The 16,007-nt window shown below is 42.2% G+C and overlaps 1 protein-coding gene across 3 annotated transcripts in view; it reads left to right on the top strand.

Annotated features, from left to right (window-relative positions):
* The window catches only part of aralar1 (calcium-binding mitochondrial carrier protein aralar1), a 404,690-nt gene that overhangs the window by 124,156 nt on the left and 264,527 nt on the right, over nt 1-16,007 (top strand). For all 3 annotated transcript variants that reach the window (XM_067143121.2, XM_067143122.2, XM_067143123.2), the window contains one exon: nt 2,624-2,680. In XM_067143121.2, the coding sequence (XP_066999222.1) occupies nt 2,624-2,680 (57 nt within the window). The remainder of the gene's footprint in view (nt 1-2,623; nt 2,681-16,007) is intronic.

Raw genomic sequence — 16,007 nt, 5'->3', positions numbered from 1 at the left:
ACCGTCTGGGCGAGGTACTGGTCATCCTCACCAGTTGTATCCCCCGATCCAATGTCTCATGCTCCTGGACACTGCCCTTGAGGCGGTAGAGGTGGGTCCCTCGCTGAGTCCGAGGGAAAAATCAACCCTGGAGGGTGAGCAGATTAATAAAGAAAGAATATTAAAAGCCACAACGTAACATTATAGCTCAGTGATATTAAGGGGAGGTGCGCCTTTGGAGGTCAAACAAATGCAGGTGTATTGTCCTATAATGGAGTACAGACCTCCCTCTTTTCGATGGAAGAAGGATTTAAAAAATACCTAAACCTATAATAGTTTCGAAGATGCAACAACAAATATAAACAAGTGTCAGCTGGATTGTCCCTTTAGATGAAGGTTTCTCAAGTTTGTGTTACACAGCGTGTTCATCATGTGTCTCGACGTGTTTAAGTTAGACAATGATGCAGGATGTGTACTTTAATCATATTAATAACATACATAGGGATCTTCTACCTCGTTTCACTTGATAGGTAAGGGTTATACTGCCCGAAGGCAGGTCCGAACCTCCGCAGAGGTGTTCCTGAGCCGGAGTGGCGAGTGGCGAGTTCCTTTCCGCCGTATCACTTGACAATGCCATTAATTTTAAGCAATAACAGAAATGTCCACAACAAATAGAATAATTTTCATATTTTGTTTGGAATATCCAAAATAATTATTGTTTACAGTACAATGTCAGGTCTTGAAACTTAATCTCTACACCTGGGCCGTAAATGCAAATGTCTTTAAACTCTTAGTTACGATGTGCTTGCGTCTTGACATGAAGCTACTACTCTACTCTACTGTATGACTCTACTCCCGTATGAACGATACAAGTGTCAACTCTACCATACAGTGGTAGAGTAGAGTAACGTGGCTACTCTACTATCTACTCTACTCGCCTCGCTACTCTACCCGTGTAAACCAGCCCTTACGACAGACAGTGGGTACACTAGATGTATTCTGCTGTATCCACCCGCAGGTCGGTTTCATTTCATGTTATACAGTTCTCAAAGTAATTAAATATGGATTTTAGGCTTTTCCCCGTTGAAAGAATTGGAAATGAGATTTCCATTATGGACTGGGACGTTTACTCAGCTTACACTAAAACTGAGTACAAAGGTAATTCTTGCAGCCGGGCATAGAGCTAACCATTTTACACTTTCTCTCTCTTAAACTCAGACCGTCCAGCGGCGTTTTTACTCTCCGGGACCTAAGCAGCTGTACGGGAGGCATAGTTCTTGACCTTGCAAGGAGCGTGCACGTGTTCGACCTAGCATCAATAGCCAGTCTGAATTTCAGCTGTTAACATGGTGAGACAATTATCATTGCAACACAGTATCTTCGTATGTAAAAGTTAATTTATTTAAGTACGAGTCGGCTCAACGGGTACGCGATGCATTTGTTCAGCAATTTCCTGGAGAAGTGCCACCTTCATGAGCACAGATTCACGTAATTGTAAATACATTTGGAACTACTGGCTCAATGCTCAGTAAAAAGCATGCGCGCACACGAACAGTTTTAACAGAGGAAAAGCTAAATGACATTGGTGCGAATCTTGAACGGTCACCGAATAAATCACTCACAAAATTAACACAGCAAGTAGGAGTTGGTTTCTTCTTCATACAAAGCTACAAAACTGTTATACATCAAACCGTACAGGTTTACACGGGCTCATTGTTTAAAACCTGCTGATCCAGCCACAAGAATGAGATATTGTGAGTGGTATCTTGCATCATTGAATGATCGTTTATTCGACCCACAGCTTGTGTTCTTTTAGGATGAGGCCTGATTTCATCTTCATGGTCGTGTGAACAGTCAGAACTGTTACTATTGGTGTGCAGAAAATCCTAATGGTGTTTATGAAGTCCCTTGTTGTAAAGGATGGCACTTCTAGCGTCTTTTATGAGGCAACCCGGCCGTTCCTAATAGAGGCGTAACGCACGGAAATAATACTTGTTCCATTAAATTCTGAAGTGTGGAAACATTGCTGGAGAGGGTATTAGTTACTATCTTATTTCAGCATGTTTTGACGGAGTCTATTACTCCCTTGTCTTCGAAAAAAGTATTTTGTATTCACCCTGTAGGCCCTATAACAAAACGAACGAACGAACGTCATTATAGAATGTTATGCCTTTCAGTATTCGGTCTTAAACCTCTGTAAGAATGAAGTAAGCACCTATTACGCATTTGATTTTCAAATCAGTAAAACCGATTCTTGTCTCCCTCTACTTTTCTTACCCTCCATCTCCACGTGAACTGCTGTGCTTGTTTCGACACCTATGAAACATGGTGGCGCACGGTATTATAAGCTTAACATCCACATCCACATACTTTGAACTTCGAAACATACACTGAGGAAGTGTATAATTTGATATATTTAGATCTTTACGCTCCACTTCTGCTCTTACTGCGGCCATCTTTGCGACGAAATATGTGTTGATTTACGTAGCAACACATTTTACCTTGTTCCGTTTCCTCTATTGTTAACAGGTCGAGAATTCTGATTGTAAAATGGTGAACCGAAGCTGTATATATTTTGAAGAGACGTTTTGAAGTATTATGATACCTGTGTTTTAATTCCATTTTTTTGTTTTTGTTCTTGCAGAGCGATGGATACATTAAGCGAGCAGACCGTGTCAAACTTCGAGAAATATTTAATAAGGTAAGTAGTCGTTATCTTACAATACCTGCAAATACAGTATTGATAAAAGTGACGAAAATGTAAACTGTAACAGTAGCGTAAGGATGGTTATTTTAAAATTATTACTAACTGTAGTACCTGGCTGTGCTCGAGTAATTCCTTTGAATGTTCAATTTTAAGATTTGTATTAAATATTTGAAATGCTTTTTTGTAGATTTCTTTATTGTGACGGTTGATATTTTACGAATTCGTTTGTAGATTTAGAGTTATTCTTGTGTGTTTAAATTTATTTTGAGATCGTGTAGTTTCGCTGTCACGTTGTCCTTGTGACAGCTGGGATTGTCTGGGAAGTAGCTGACTCTTTCAAATAAGTAATGAAAGTAAGTTATAACCATGACGAATATAAGAACAGGTGTGAGGAGTGAGGAGCTGAGGAGTCTTAAGTTCAAGCGCGCCCTGCCAGGCAGCCTTAGACTGGGCTACTACTACTACTACTACTACTAAATATTTTCATTACTCCTCTGAAGGGGGAGACGGGCCTCTTAGACGGTGACGCCGACTCTCAGGCCGGGAGATTTGTTACGGTGAAGGAGATGCTCGGAGAAGGTAAGGGGGTTGGCGGCCGTGGCCTATAGTAGGAACTGTCCCGGCATTCTTCTTAGTGCAGGAGGATGGAAAACCATTCTTAAGACAGCCGACGGTTGGGGCCAGTCGTGAGGTCCAGCTCTGTCCCGTCTCCCGAATGCAGAGGCGTAGAGCCACGGTAGAGCCATGGCCACCCCTCCTCGACTGGGCAAGCTCCACCAAGGTATATATACACCTTCGATCGCTCTAAGATATACACAGATCTGGTCACGCTCCCAGAATTCTTTGCGACTGCAGCCATTTCGGGACCAAAATTCCCTACTAATACTTGCTGTTGTCTGCGTGTTAGCCTATGTAATGGGATTACAGTTATAATTGGTTATTATGCCTCTCCAGGTTGTAAAAGTCACTCATCTAAAGGGACTAGATTATTTAGATTGCCGAAAGATAAGAATAGGAGGGGAAAATGGGTGCAGAATTGCCGACGTCGTAAATGGCAGCCAACAGAACATTCACAGCTGTGTGAGGTTAGTATAAATTTTGCTGGAGAAAATGAAGTAATTATCACCAAGTTTATTCTATTTGCTTTTGTAAAAAAGCTTGTCTATAGAAGTATTTCCCACTGACCATATGTTGATTATAATCTTTTCCTGCAGCTTCGTTTTGAGGAATGTCAATTTGAAGTAAAGAGAGCAGATGGAAGGAAGCTGCTAAAATGAAATACCATCCCTAATCCCCCGAAATCTTCTCGTGTGTCAGGAAGGCCTCGAACGAAAGAAGGCTGCCTTCAATGCTTGTAATAAAATTGGGTTTGTCAGTTTATTAGAATGGTAATTTATTGTAATCTTTTTCTTTCTTAATCCGTTTACCGTCCAGGGTTGGCTTTTCTTTCGGACTCAGCGAGGGTCCCACCTCTACAGCCTCAAGGGCAGTGTCCTGGAGCGTGAGACATTGGGTCAGAGAATACAATTGGGGAGGAAAACCAGGACTCGTTCAGGCGACCTCACCTGCTATGCTGAACAGGAGCCGTGTGGGGAATGGGAAAATGGGAAGCGATATACAAGAAAGAGGAAAGGAAGCGGTCGTGGCCTTTAAATAAGGTAACATTCCGGCATTTGCCTGGAGGAGAAGTGGGAAACCACGGAAAACCACTTCGAAGAAGGCTGAGGTGGGAATTGAACCCCCTCTACTCATTTGAGCTCCCGAGACTGAGTGGACCCCGTTCCAAACGTCGTTCCACTTTTTAAATTTCGTGGCAGAGCAGGGAATCGAACGCGGGCCTCCGGGGATGGCAGCTAATCACAGTAACAGTACACCACAGAGGCGGACTATTGTAGTAATTGTAATAATTTTGTAAATTCATGTACGTAAATCAATGACACATCAGATTCTTTAATATTTAGACATGGTTTTCTTTATAATATTAATGTAAAATTTGCATAACTTATTTAATAATAATAATAATAGTAATAATAATAATAAATTATTATTTAAAATTCATATCACACTATTATAATAATAACTCACGTCCTCACCCGAGGTTGTTCAGCTCCTTTTTTTCAAGCAGACCGCCATTGGAGGTAAGCTGTATATACAGTTTCAACCACATACCAGCCCTCCTGCCATTCTTAAATTTCTGGCAGAACCCGGGCCCCGAGGACGGCATCTAATAACACTAACCGTTACGCTACGAAGGCGAACACAACGTCTGTACCCTAAATTAGGTCTACTAGCTCAAAATATGATAATTTTGTCATATAGTTTGGTTTTAATTCCATTGCAACTTTTCACAATTTACGAAACCCGAGTTCTTATAGGAGGCAAAATATATATCATTATACACAATTCACGGGTTATAGGAAAGCTATTACTGTAATTAAATGTAGTCCGAAGCAATAAAACTGATTTTAACAGCTTTTGTGTTCTTAAATATATTTTTTTAAACCGATACTCGCCTATATGCAACACGGAAATCTGCAGGGATCGCTCGCATTGAGTCCCTAAATGGCGGCTCCATAAGTAACATTCGTGTCCTGACCTGTGCATATAGACCTTGAGCTCCACAGTACCGATCAGCTGGTCTTAGGAATGATGCCAGAGGAAACGTATTACTCCGTAACTGTAACGTATATAGGCCTACACTGTTTTTTAAAAAACAATGAGAGATTACAATTAAAATGCCACGGCAAAGTACAATGGGAAAATACAGGAAATAAGATATAAGAGCTACGGCCTTCATCACATGTTGCGGAAAGCACAGGTTACTGGAGTGTACATATACAGATAAATAGAACATAACTCCCAGCATATTAAAACAAACACCCATGAACTATTTACTTACCAAGTCAATTTGTCGGTTACTGGACTTGCGTGAAGATTTGGCGGATGTTCGAGATTGAAAATCTCGCCGGATTTCCTTCGTTCTAAGAAAAAAAAAAAAAAAAAAAAAAAAAAAAAAAAAAAAAAAAAAAAAAAAAAGCACTTCAGCTAACAGGTAATGTTAAACAAGTCTGGGGATTATATCCACAGCATGTTGAAGCATCAGCGCCCATATGACAGTTTGTAGGGGGGGGGGGGGGGGCAGACCTGGGGCTACGTAGTATTTTTAATATTTTGGAAGATAAATGGCGACTTGTATTCTGTGTTAGAATAACCCACGGTGTTCCCTGCCTGTTGGTGGGGAACGCTACTACCGCTTCTACGTAATACTGACTTTTAAATCATTTTCTTGAAAGGAAAACACCTGACTAGACTAGATTTTTGCCTTTCCCTGAGAGCTAGGGAGGGGGGGGGGGGCGGCCCCACCTTGCCCCCGGGTATGGGCGCCCCTGTGTTGAAGGCAACAGCCAGCTCCTGAAGGATCACTGAAAGTTTGTCTATGGAATCCTTTCGGTGATTTTATTCTCAACAATAAACTCTCTAAAATGAATTCATTGTTGTACCTCATTCCATTAGAAGATTTCACCCAGCATTTCTTAAGCATGGTGTCGATTATCACATTTTCCTCCTTGCTTAAGGTGTTTGTTATCTCTATAATTAAATGCCTGTGTATTTCTGACCTGCTTCTCCAGCAAATTAATTCTCGATTTTGCTGAGTTCAGACTGGATCTAGTTGAAATTAAATTTCTATTAATATTTTTCAGGCGCCTTTTGAGCGATAATACTTGTCTTTTCGGCATCAGAAAGTACACTAGAATGACCCGAATTTTGATCAACATTAGACTGACCTTTTAATTCCCCATTTGCCTCTGCACTTCCGTCTTCAATCTTCTTTCTTCTTTCCCTGATGGTGCCTAGGCTCTTTTTCCCGTTGGGAGTTTTACGGGACTTGAAAGGTACTGCTCCAGGACGTAATTTCCATCTCACACGAGAGATATCTACTTTTTCACGTCCGCAGGTGAAACCTTAATTTACCCTACACGTGTCCCCCGGGTGGTGCTAAGAAAGCAACGGCGAAGAGATGCGATCGAACTGTCTGAAAAGACCTCTCGGTCATAATGCACAGAGTAATGAAGAAATCGGTCCTTATCAGGACCCGGAAGCCTATAGCCGAAAAATCGGACCTTCAATTCGAATATGCCATCTTAACATCGAAGGCATCAGCAGAGCAAAATGCGAGTGTCTAGCTAAAATTCTGAAAGGTCAACAGATCGATGTCATTGCGCTACAAGAAACTCATATGCAACTAAGAACAAGAGGCAAGATCCCAGGCTTCAAATTAGTGGCTCACAATAATCACGAGATGTATGGCTTAGCTACCTATGTGAGAAACAATATTATTAACTACGCAGTAGTCGACTGTAGCTCAAGTGATGACATTTTCACCGTCACAATTAAAATCAATAATCTAACAGTAATGAACGTATATAAGCCACCAAACACAACGTGGCCCACTCCTCCTCTACCATCCTTACAACACCCAACCGTAATCATAGGAGACTTCAACAGTCATCACACATGTTGGGGCTATCAACAAAAAGATCTAAATGGGGAGGCAATTGTTGACTGGATGGACATGGAAAATCTTAAACTAATCTATGATGCTAAAGAAAAAGGAACCTTCTTCTCCGCGCGATGGGGTAAGGAATACACTCCAGATCTTTCCTTCATAACCCAATCCCCAAACTCTCCAAACCAGATACTTCGCTCAGTTCTCAACAGTTTCCCTCATAGTCAACACCGGCCTGTCATACTCCAAATTGGCATATATATTCTTGTCATTCGATCTTATCCGAAACATAGATGGAACTTTAAAAAAAGCTAATTGGAAAAAATTTAAAGAACAAACTGATGCAAATATAAGATGGATTAAGCCAACCTTTAATAAATATGACAGATTTGTTGGAGTTATAAAAGGTACTGCTCGGCGCTGCATTCCAAGAGGATGCCGTAAAGAATATAGTCCTGGATGGACTGCAGAGAGTGAGAGCCTTCTTAAGGAATTTGAGGAAAATGGCAACAATGAAACAGCCACAAAACTTATTCGATCGCTGAATGACAATAGAAAACAAATTTGGAACGACACTGTGTCATCTCTTGATTTTACCCACTCAAGTAGAAAGGCCTGGTCTCTCATTAGAAAGCTTGACTCATCAAAGCCAGCTGGTAGACAGAATATGAGTGTTAACATTAATGATCTAGCCAAACACATGATCTCTATCTCAAAGATCAATAGAGATAATCAAGTTGTAAGGGAAATCCGGTCAGCACTGAAACATAAAAAGCAATTAGCAAAACAACAATCATCCCAATTCTCTTGTCCTTTCACAAGGGAGGAAACCCTAGAAGGCATCAAGAACATAGAATCCGGGAAAGCAGCAGGTATAGACGGTATCTATCCTGAATTCCTGCAACATCTTGGACCTGCTACAATCACTTGGCTCACCAAATTCTTCTCCAATATTTTGGAGACAGGTAACTGTTGTATGTCCGGCGCTCCATTCTCGCTCCGCCTGCCAGCTGCACGCGCGCCTGTGTTTCATTCTGCTAGCTTCGACGCGCAGCCCTCAGTGCGCGTGCCTGACCATCGAGTGTACTATAAATGGCGCTCCCTGTCTGCTCACTTGCCCACTCGCCCCGGTGTCCAGCTCCAGAATACACCCTACGTCGAGCACGGAGGCTACTCCTCTTGAAAATGTGCTTCGACCAGGTGGACTGAATTTCTGGCAGTACGAGGTTTCACCTCTGGTCACCGCTCCCTTACCTGTTTCCGCTGCCTATGTTCCGTAATTCTTTTACAAGCCATTTTCATTCCCTAACTTATGCAAGCTCCCTTAGTTTCGCTAGGTGGAATTTCTTCAATCAATTGAACTTGCTTTTTAGGAATTCAGGCACTTCAACAAACAAGGACTCTCATAACATTTATGTTAGTGTGCCAGATAGTTCTCGACTATCAAAGTGTCAATTCAGAAATACTATCTTTTCGAGATAGAAGTGTATATAAAGACTGCAAACCTGTACATATTGTATAAGGACAGACTTTTCTCAAGATTCAATATTCCTTTTTGCTTCAAAATAAATTTCAGTTATTTGTGTAAATATCATAAAGTGAAGCAATAAAAGTTGTGATTTGTGAACTTCAACCTTGGTTACAACAGTAACCTTCCTTCACTATTCAAGAAGACCAAAGTAATATCGATCTTGAAACCCAACAAGGACCCTCTGAGAGTGGAAAGCTACAGACCCATTGCACTGCTAAGTGTTACTCTAAAGCTCCTGGAAAGACTAAAATACAATAGGATCTAAGAAACCATCAACAATCTCCTTCCCACAGAACAAGCTGGCTTCAGACCTGGAAGAAATTGCGCTGACCAAATGTTTGCATTGACCTCTCATATTGAAAATGGATTTGAGAATCGGAAGATTAGTATGGCTGTCTTCTTAGACTTATCAGCAGCCTATGATACTGTTTGGCGAGAAGGGCTCCTGCTAAAACGTATCTCTGCCATCCCCTGTGTCAAGCTTACAAATCTCATTGGCAACAGTAACCTGCCCCTCCACGACTTAAGTCTAGATCTCCATCCTGGCGCACTGGACTTACACTGGAAGAATCTGGGTTCTCCATCACGAACGCCTGGTTACACCAATGGCAGCAGTCTTCTGTTCCCAATCAACATCTTGTGACTCTACCTCATGTTCAACCTCCCGGATTCCATCTACCCAGGCGTCAATGGAGGACTCTAAACAGTATAAGAGTCAATCAAGGAAGATGCGGCTATACTCTTTATAAATGGGGCTGGCAGAAGTCTTCTGGGTGTGATTGTGGAGCTACCTCACAGACCATCCACCACGTAATTGCCGAGTGTCCACAGAGAGCATTTCAAGGTCCTTTGGAGGACATACACAACGCAACTGAGGAGGCCTTAAAATGGATCAATGGACTTGATTTGGAACTATAGGCTTCTGCTTGTATATATTGTGTATATATTGTATACTTATTTATATAATCTATCTGTGCACATCATACGATAAATAAATAATAAATAACCATTCACAATAAAATGATCTGATTTTGTTATCAAATCATCAGAGAAATGAACACGACAAATTCTGCTATTACGCGTTAACTCAGTATCCTTCCGTGGAATAGCTCTGTCCCATTTTCAAGTTGATTTCTATCCTTCGGTGGTGAAAAAAGTCTTGCACTGTAACGTCTCCCACACTTTTCTGTACCCGGCTTGCCGGAACCACAGGTGCACGTGTTGGATATAATCGTTTGCAGTGCTTGCAGTGGCGGGACCACAAACTACCATGCTATAATGGCAGAGTCCTCACACTTGGTCTTATATTCGTCATGTTATAACTATATATATTTACGTGCTGCGCTATAGATATGATGTACATTATTCCAACTCTCACTGGAACAGTCACTAATCAGCCTAGCGAAACCGAAAATTAGGATTCAACACTTACAGTATATAAGTATTTTTTTTCTTTATTTTTCAAAGCTTCTGAACCCCCATGCCATGGAGGTTGAACGTGGATTTCGAGGGCATCGAGATCCTCAGAATTCATCTCAGCGATCCCGAAAACTATGGATTCGACACTAATATATGTCGTTTTCGACTATTTTTGATGTCATCCCCCAACCCCAAGGGCAGTTCGGAGTGTCTTACCCCCAGAGTATTTTTTTCGTTTTCTTTCAGATATTAAGTCATATGTGTAGCAGGTTTGGTTGAGTGCTAAGCTGGAACACACAAACATATATCCATAATTCCGATATTATTGGGCATTCTTTTTTCATTTTGTCTGAACCCCCATACCAATGGAGACTCATCTTGAACTTAAACGGCGTCCATAATGCTTCTATACATATCAGCAACCGAAAAAACTATGAATTCAACACTAATATTGGTCATTTTTCGATTATTTTTACAGGTCATCCACTCCTCAGCCCGCCTCCGTAGCGTAACGGTTAGCGTTATTAGCTGCCGTCCTCGGGGGCCCGGGTTCGATTCTCGGTACTGCCAGAAATTTAAGAATGGCAGGAGGGCTGGTATGTGGTTGAAATGGTACACGCAGCTCACCTCCAATGGGGGTGTGCCGGAAAAGAGCTGCCCCACCTCAGGATGAGGACACGAGTTACTTACCCACTCCTCAACCCCGCCGCTATGAATCATAGGGGTGTCTTACACCTAAAATGCTTTTTCTAGATAGAACTCACGAGTGTACCATGTTTGGTTGAGAGTTATGCTGGAACATACACATCCATAACCTTTCTCAACCTCCAGTCCTAATTAGGGCTGAAGCAGGACTTACACGGCATCCAGAACGCCACAGTTCATCTCGGTGACCCCGAAAAATATGGAATCGACATTAATATAGATTTTCGATTATTTTTACATTTCATCCCCCTCGCCTCGGGTTGCTCGATGCTTGATACCCGCACAGTATTGTTTCCAGATAGTAAGTCACATGTGTACCAACTTCGGTTGAGAGCTGTGCTGGAACATACACACATCCATGAACATCAATATTATTACTAAATTTGGACGTTTCTTTTTTCACCCCTTCTCATCACCATGCCCATAGGGGCTGTACTTCGACTTAACGGCTTCCAGAATGTCACAGTTCATCTCAACTACCCCGAAAACTATGGATTCGACACAAATACCGTTCGTTATCGATTACTTTCACCCCTACTCTAGGGGTGCTAGGGGTCTCTTACCCTTACAGTATTTTTTTCAGATAGTAAGTCACATGTGTACCAACTTCGGTTGAGAGCTATGCTGGAACACACACATACGTCCATTATCTCGGTCATTTTGGACATTTTCTTTCTCACCCCTATGCCAAGGAGGCTCAACATGGAGTTAAAATTGTCCAGGGTGTCACTATTCATCTCAGCGACCCTGAAAACTATGGATCGACACTATTTTCGATTATTTTTATGTCTCACTCCCCCGCGCCCCCCAAGGTAAAGGGAGCTGAACTTAGACTTTTAAAAAATCCGGAGTGTTACTATTCATCTTAGTGACCCCGAAAACTACGGATTCGACACTATTTTCGTTTATTTGTACGTCTAACTCCCCCGTCTCTCTCCACCCAGAGGAGAGCTGAACTTGGACTTACCGAGCTCTATAGCTGCAGTCGCTTAAGTGCGGCCAGTATCCAGTATTCGGGAGATAGTAGGTTCGAACCCCACTGTCGGCAGCCCTGAAAATGGTTTTCCGTGGTTTCCCATTTTCACACCAGGCAAATGCTGTGGCTGTACCTTAATTAAGGCCACGGCCGCTTCCTTCCCACTCCTAGCCCTTCCCTGTTCCATCGTCGCCCTAAGACCTGTCTGTGTCGGTGCGACGTAAAGCAACTAGCAAAAAAAAAACTTGGACTTGAAAAAAATCCGGAGTGTTACTATTCATCTCCGTGACCCCGAAAACTATGGATTCGACTCTATTTTCGATTATTTTTGTCTCACCCCCCTCGCTCCCACCCTAAATGGGGCTGAACTTCGACTTTAAAATGTCCGGAGTCTTACTATTCATCTCAGCGACCCCGAAAAGTATGGATTCGACACTATTTGGGATTAATTTCGAGCCTCACTCCTCCGTCTCCCTCCACCCAGAGGAGGGCTGAACTTGGACTTTAAAAATCTGGAGTGTTACCATTCATCTCTCAAGGGAAGGTCACAATGTCCGCATCAACGATTTTGTTCAAACTTTGTAGGTTGGTAGTACTACATCACATAAACACACTGGCGGAGTAGTAGCGCGCAACTCTCAAACATTTTCGATAAAAGCTATTTTGAAAATGTCGAAAAAAGTTAAGAGAAGTTTAGCATTCCAGGTACCATCAAGCGAGAGACTGTGGCGCGGTGGTCGAGTGGTTAAGGTTCTCCTCTTCAGTTATGAAGATGGCGAGTTCGAGTCACGCTGCTACCAGCTTTTTACCCCTCTTTTCCCCCTTTTTTAATCTGTTACAAATTTATTTTCTTCTATTACTGTCAAAATAGATTTAAACATTTTTTTTCCCAATAATTCGGCCTCTTCTGTAATCTCTGCAGAGTCGTCGGGATCCAGTAAGCGATTTGTATAAAGAAGGTCCTCGACGTAAGTCATGGCCCTTTTCAACTGTTTATTTATTGCTTGCTCTCCCGGAAACTCGTTTGCACTTTGCGTAGCTTAACATTCAAGAACACTTTCGTTCGAACATAATTCAACATGCGAGATCTCCATGCCGATCGAACTTAATCATGAGCACGCCTGGTTACATCGCACACAACCGTTACACGACACAATGCCGTCAGACAGTGATTAACTGCTGCTCTCATTCGCAACACGAGGAAAAAGGGGATGTCAGAAAAAAAAAAGGTCAGACGAGCGTGACTCGAACTCGCGTTCTTCATAACTGAAGTGGAGAGCCTTAACCACTCGACCACCGCGCCACAATCTCTCGCTTGATGGTTCCTGGCATGCTAAACCTCTCGATAACTTTTTTCGACATTTTCAAAATAGATTTTTTCGGAAAGTTTTGAGAGTTGCGCGCTACTACTTTGCCAGTGTGTTTTTGTGATGTAGTACTACCAACCTACAAAGATCGAACAAAATTAGTGATGCGGACATCGTGACCTCCCCTTGTCAGCAACCCCGAAAACTATGGATTCGACACTACTTTCTTATTTTTATATCTCACTCCCCCGTCGACCCCCGCCTAAAAGGAGCTGAACCTGGTCCTCAGGAATTCCGATGTGTTACTGTTCATCTCAGCGACCTCGAAAACTATGGATTCGACACTGTTTTTGATTATTTTTCTCATTGCCCTCCTCGTCGCCCACCCGAAAGGGTCATCACTCTTCGTTCCCTTACATTACATATTTCTCAGTAGCGAATATAAACAGGATCCCCGGACTTCGCCGAAAATCCTACATTTAAACCACCAGATTAGAAAATTACATTCAAAGAAAAACGGCCTAAATATACCCCTTCACTACCCCCAGGCGCTATCACATGTCTAGGTAAATTCTGCCATTACCTTGCATCGCTGGATGTTCTTCAAGCAGGCCGCGCCCCTGTCCCCCAGGTTTCCGTCAAGTCGCACTTCCGCGTAGAGGCGCGCGGCTGTGAGCTTGCATCCGGGAGATAGTAGGTTCGAATCCCACTATCGGCAGCCCTGAAAATGGTTTTCCGTGGTTTCCCATTTTCACACCAGGCAAATGCTGGGGCTGTACCTTAATTAAGGCCACGGCCGCTTCCTTCCAACTCCTAGGTCTTTCCTATCCCATCGTCGCCATAAGACCTATCTGTGTCGGTGCGACGTAAAGCCCCTAGCAAAAAAAAAAACAAAAACAAAAAAAAGTCGCACTTCCGAGCATTGGAGCAGTTCAAACAAGGCGGCCCTAAAGTGTCCTCCTTTTATAGTTCCGTAAAGGCAAACTTCCAGAATACTTTGCTGATAGGCTGGATTCCTGTACACATCGCCGGTTTTAATTGGCCGGAGAACATATTTCCAAGCATCTGATTGGTAGATTTCCATCTAGCCTCTGAACTCTTAAAATATTATTTCAGAATTAATGACAAGGCTCTCGAAAGGATAAAGTTAGCCAGCAAGTGAGCATGGAAAATTTCAATGGAACTTCTTTCCGATATAGTTTTAACTATTTTATCTGATAAGACACCAACGGTGTAGGAATAGATTATTTATAAAATTTGAGAGTGCGAAAGGGCAAACACCAAAGCGTGATCTTGGAATTCAAGAAGAATACTTAAAAACGATATGACGTCGTTATCGGAGTTGACAGAAAATCTTGAAATCCCTTTAAGCAATATGGCTAAAGGATGGGGTAAGCTGCTAAAGGCTGGGGATACTACCGGAGAGGCAGCCGGAGGGTGAGGTGCTTCGAAAGTGGCATTACTATTGGAAAATGGGGGAAGGTGTTGGGGATTGCCGACCGTATTAGCTATCTGTTCAGCTAGAGCAGATACCTTTTGTTCAACCTATTCCCCGCTATCTGAGGACTCCTCTACCGAATTCGTAGTTAGTGGGGCAACGCAATCACTCTTCTCACTAACGAACCCAGACAATTGGTTCACTTTACTAGGCAGCTGAGAAATATATTGGCACAAGGAGTTAGCCATACTAGAATGTTCTTCGCTCAGCTTAAGAGACAACAGATCCCGCACTCTGTTACAGAAGTGCTAATGTACTTCAAGATTTCAAAGCTGTTCACGCTATTGCAAAACTTTACGGGGTGGAGATCTGTACCAGGGATACACCTTGCCCGGCTATTTAAACTGCGTCCCTTCTTTACGGCCTTCTATGCCAACAGACTTGAACTTGTAAACTACCAAGTGGAACAGCCTAGCCTGGACACGTTAAAGTTGGTTACCGGGGAGTTCACCTCCTTCCAAAAATTATAGCAACAGATGCAAGATCAGCAATATTGGTGGTGATAGTGGATAAAGCCTCATCAACTTCCTTCTTTCCATAAACAGGAATAGAAATAGGTAGATGAAAATAATCCTTTAATCTTGATGCGTCTGTCGCAACCGTGCCACCAGACTGAATCGAGGAGGAATCACCTGAAGTGGTGACAACATGGGTATTAAAAAAAACATTCCTCAGAAAAATGTTTAACAATTCCTGAAATAAACATTAATCTATCAAGTAGTTAGTTTTTAGCCCGGTAGAGGGATCAAACACATCGACGATAGAGCCATTTAACCGTAGAAGACGAAATTCTTTGGCCTGGACAAAGCCCATTTTGACTATTTTCTCTATTTAAAGACTAGAATTTTTTCCGTTTTCCTATTTTTCTAAATTTTGTCTAAATTTCATTAATCATACCTCGCACCAGAGATGTTCTTGCTCCTTGGTATTTACGCAAGGAAGAGCTTATTTATGAACTAGCAATTAGAAAGGTCCAGTCCCATGCAACCACGTTCTGCTACCACTTGTTACGAAGTTTCCGTGGCTCGCAGAGGAATAAGAAGCGCCTGCGTGTAATGGCTGGACAAGGAATTACTTAGAGCAGCATTTAACATAACAAATTTGGACATTTTATTTCTTAATTTTTTTAAAAAAATTGAGAGATAGAAAATCTGAATGAATAACAAACACTAGAACAGGTTGTTAATGAGCTCGTCAGCTCTGACAATATCGGGGACTTAGAAGTCCAAACATCCGGTACAAAACTTGCGATAATTACAAGGTTGTTCATTTACATATAGAAGAGCATAATTGCTCCGGACAGGTACAGTGTTTTACAAGTGCAAAATTTGCTCCTAGCAGGTACATTACACAGGAGTCCAAACTCCAAAATTACATA

The sequence above is a fragment of the Anabrus simplex genome, chromosome 3 (genome assembly GCF_040414725.1).
Source record: "Anabrus simplex isolate iqAnaSimp1 chromosome 3, ASM4041472v1, whole genome shotgun sequence".
NCBI lineage: Eukaryota > Metazoa > Arthropoda > Insecta > Orthoptera > Tettigoniidae > Anabrus > Anabrus simplex.
The sequence above is the reverse complement of the archived record's forward strand: the minus strand, read 5'-3'. Positions and strand labels throughout refer to the sequence as shown.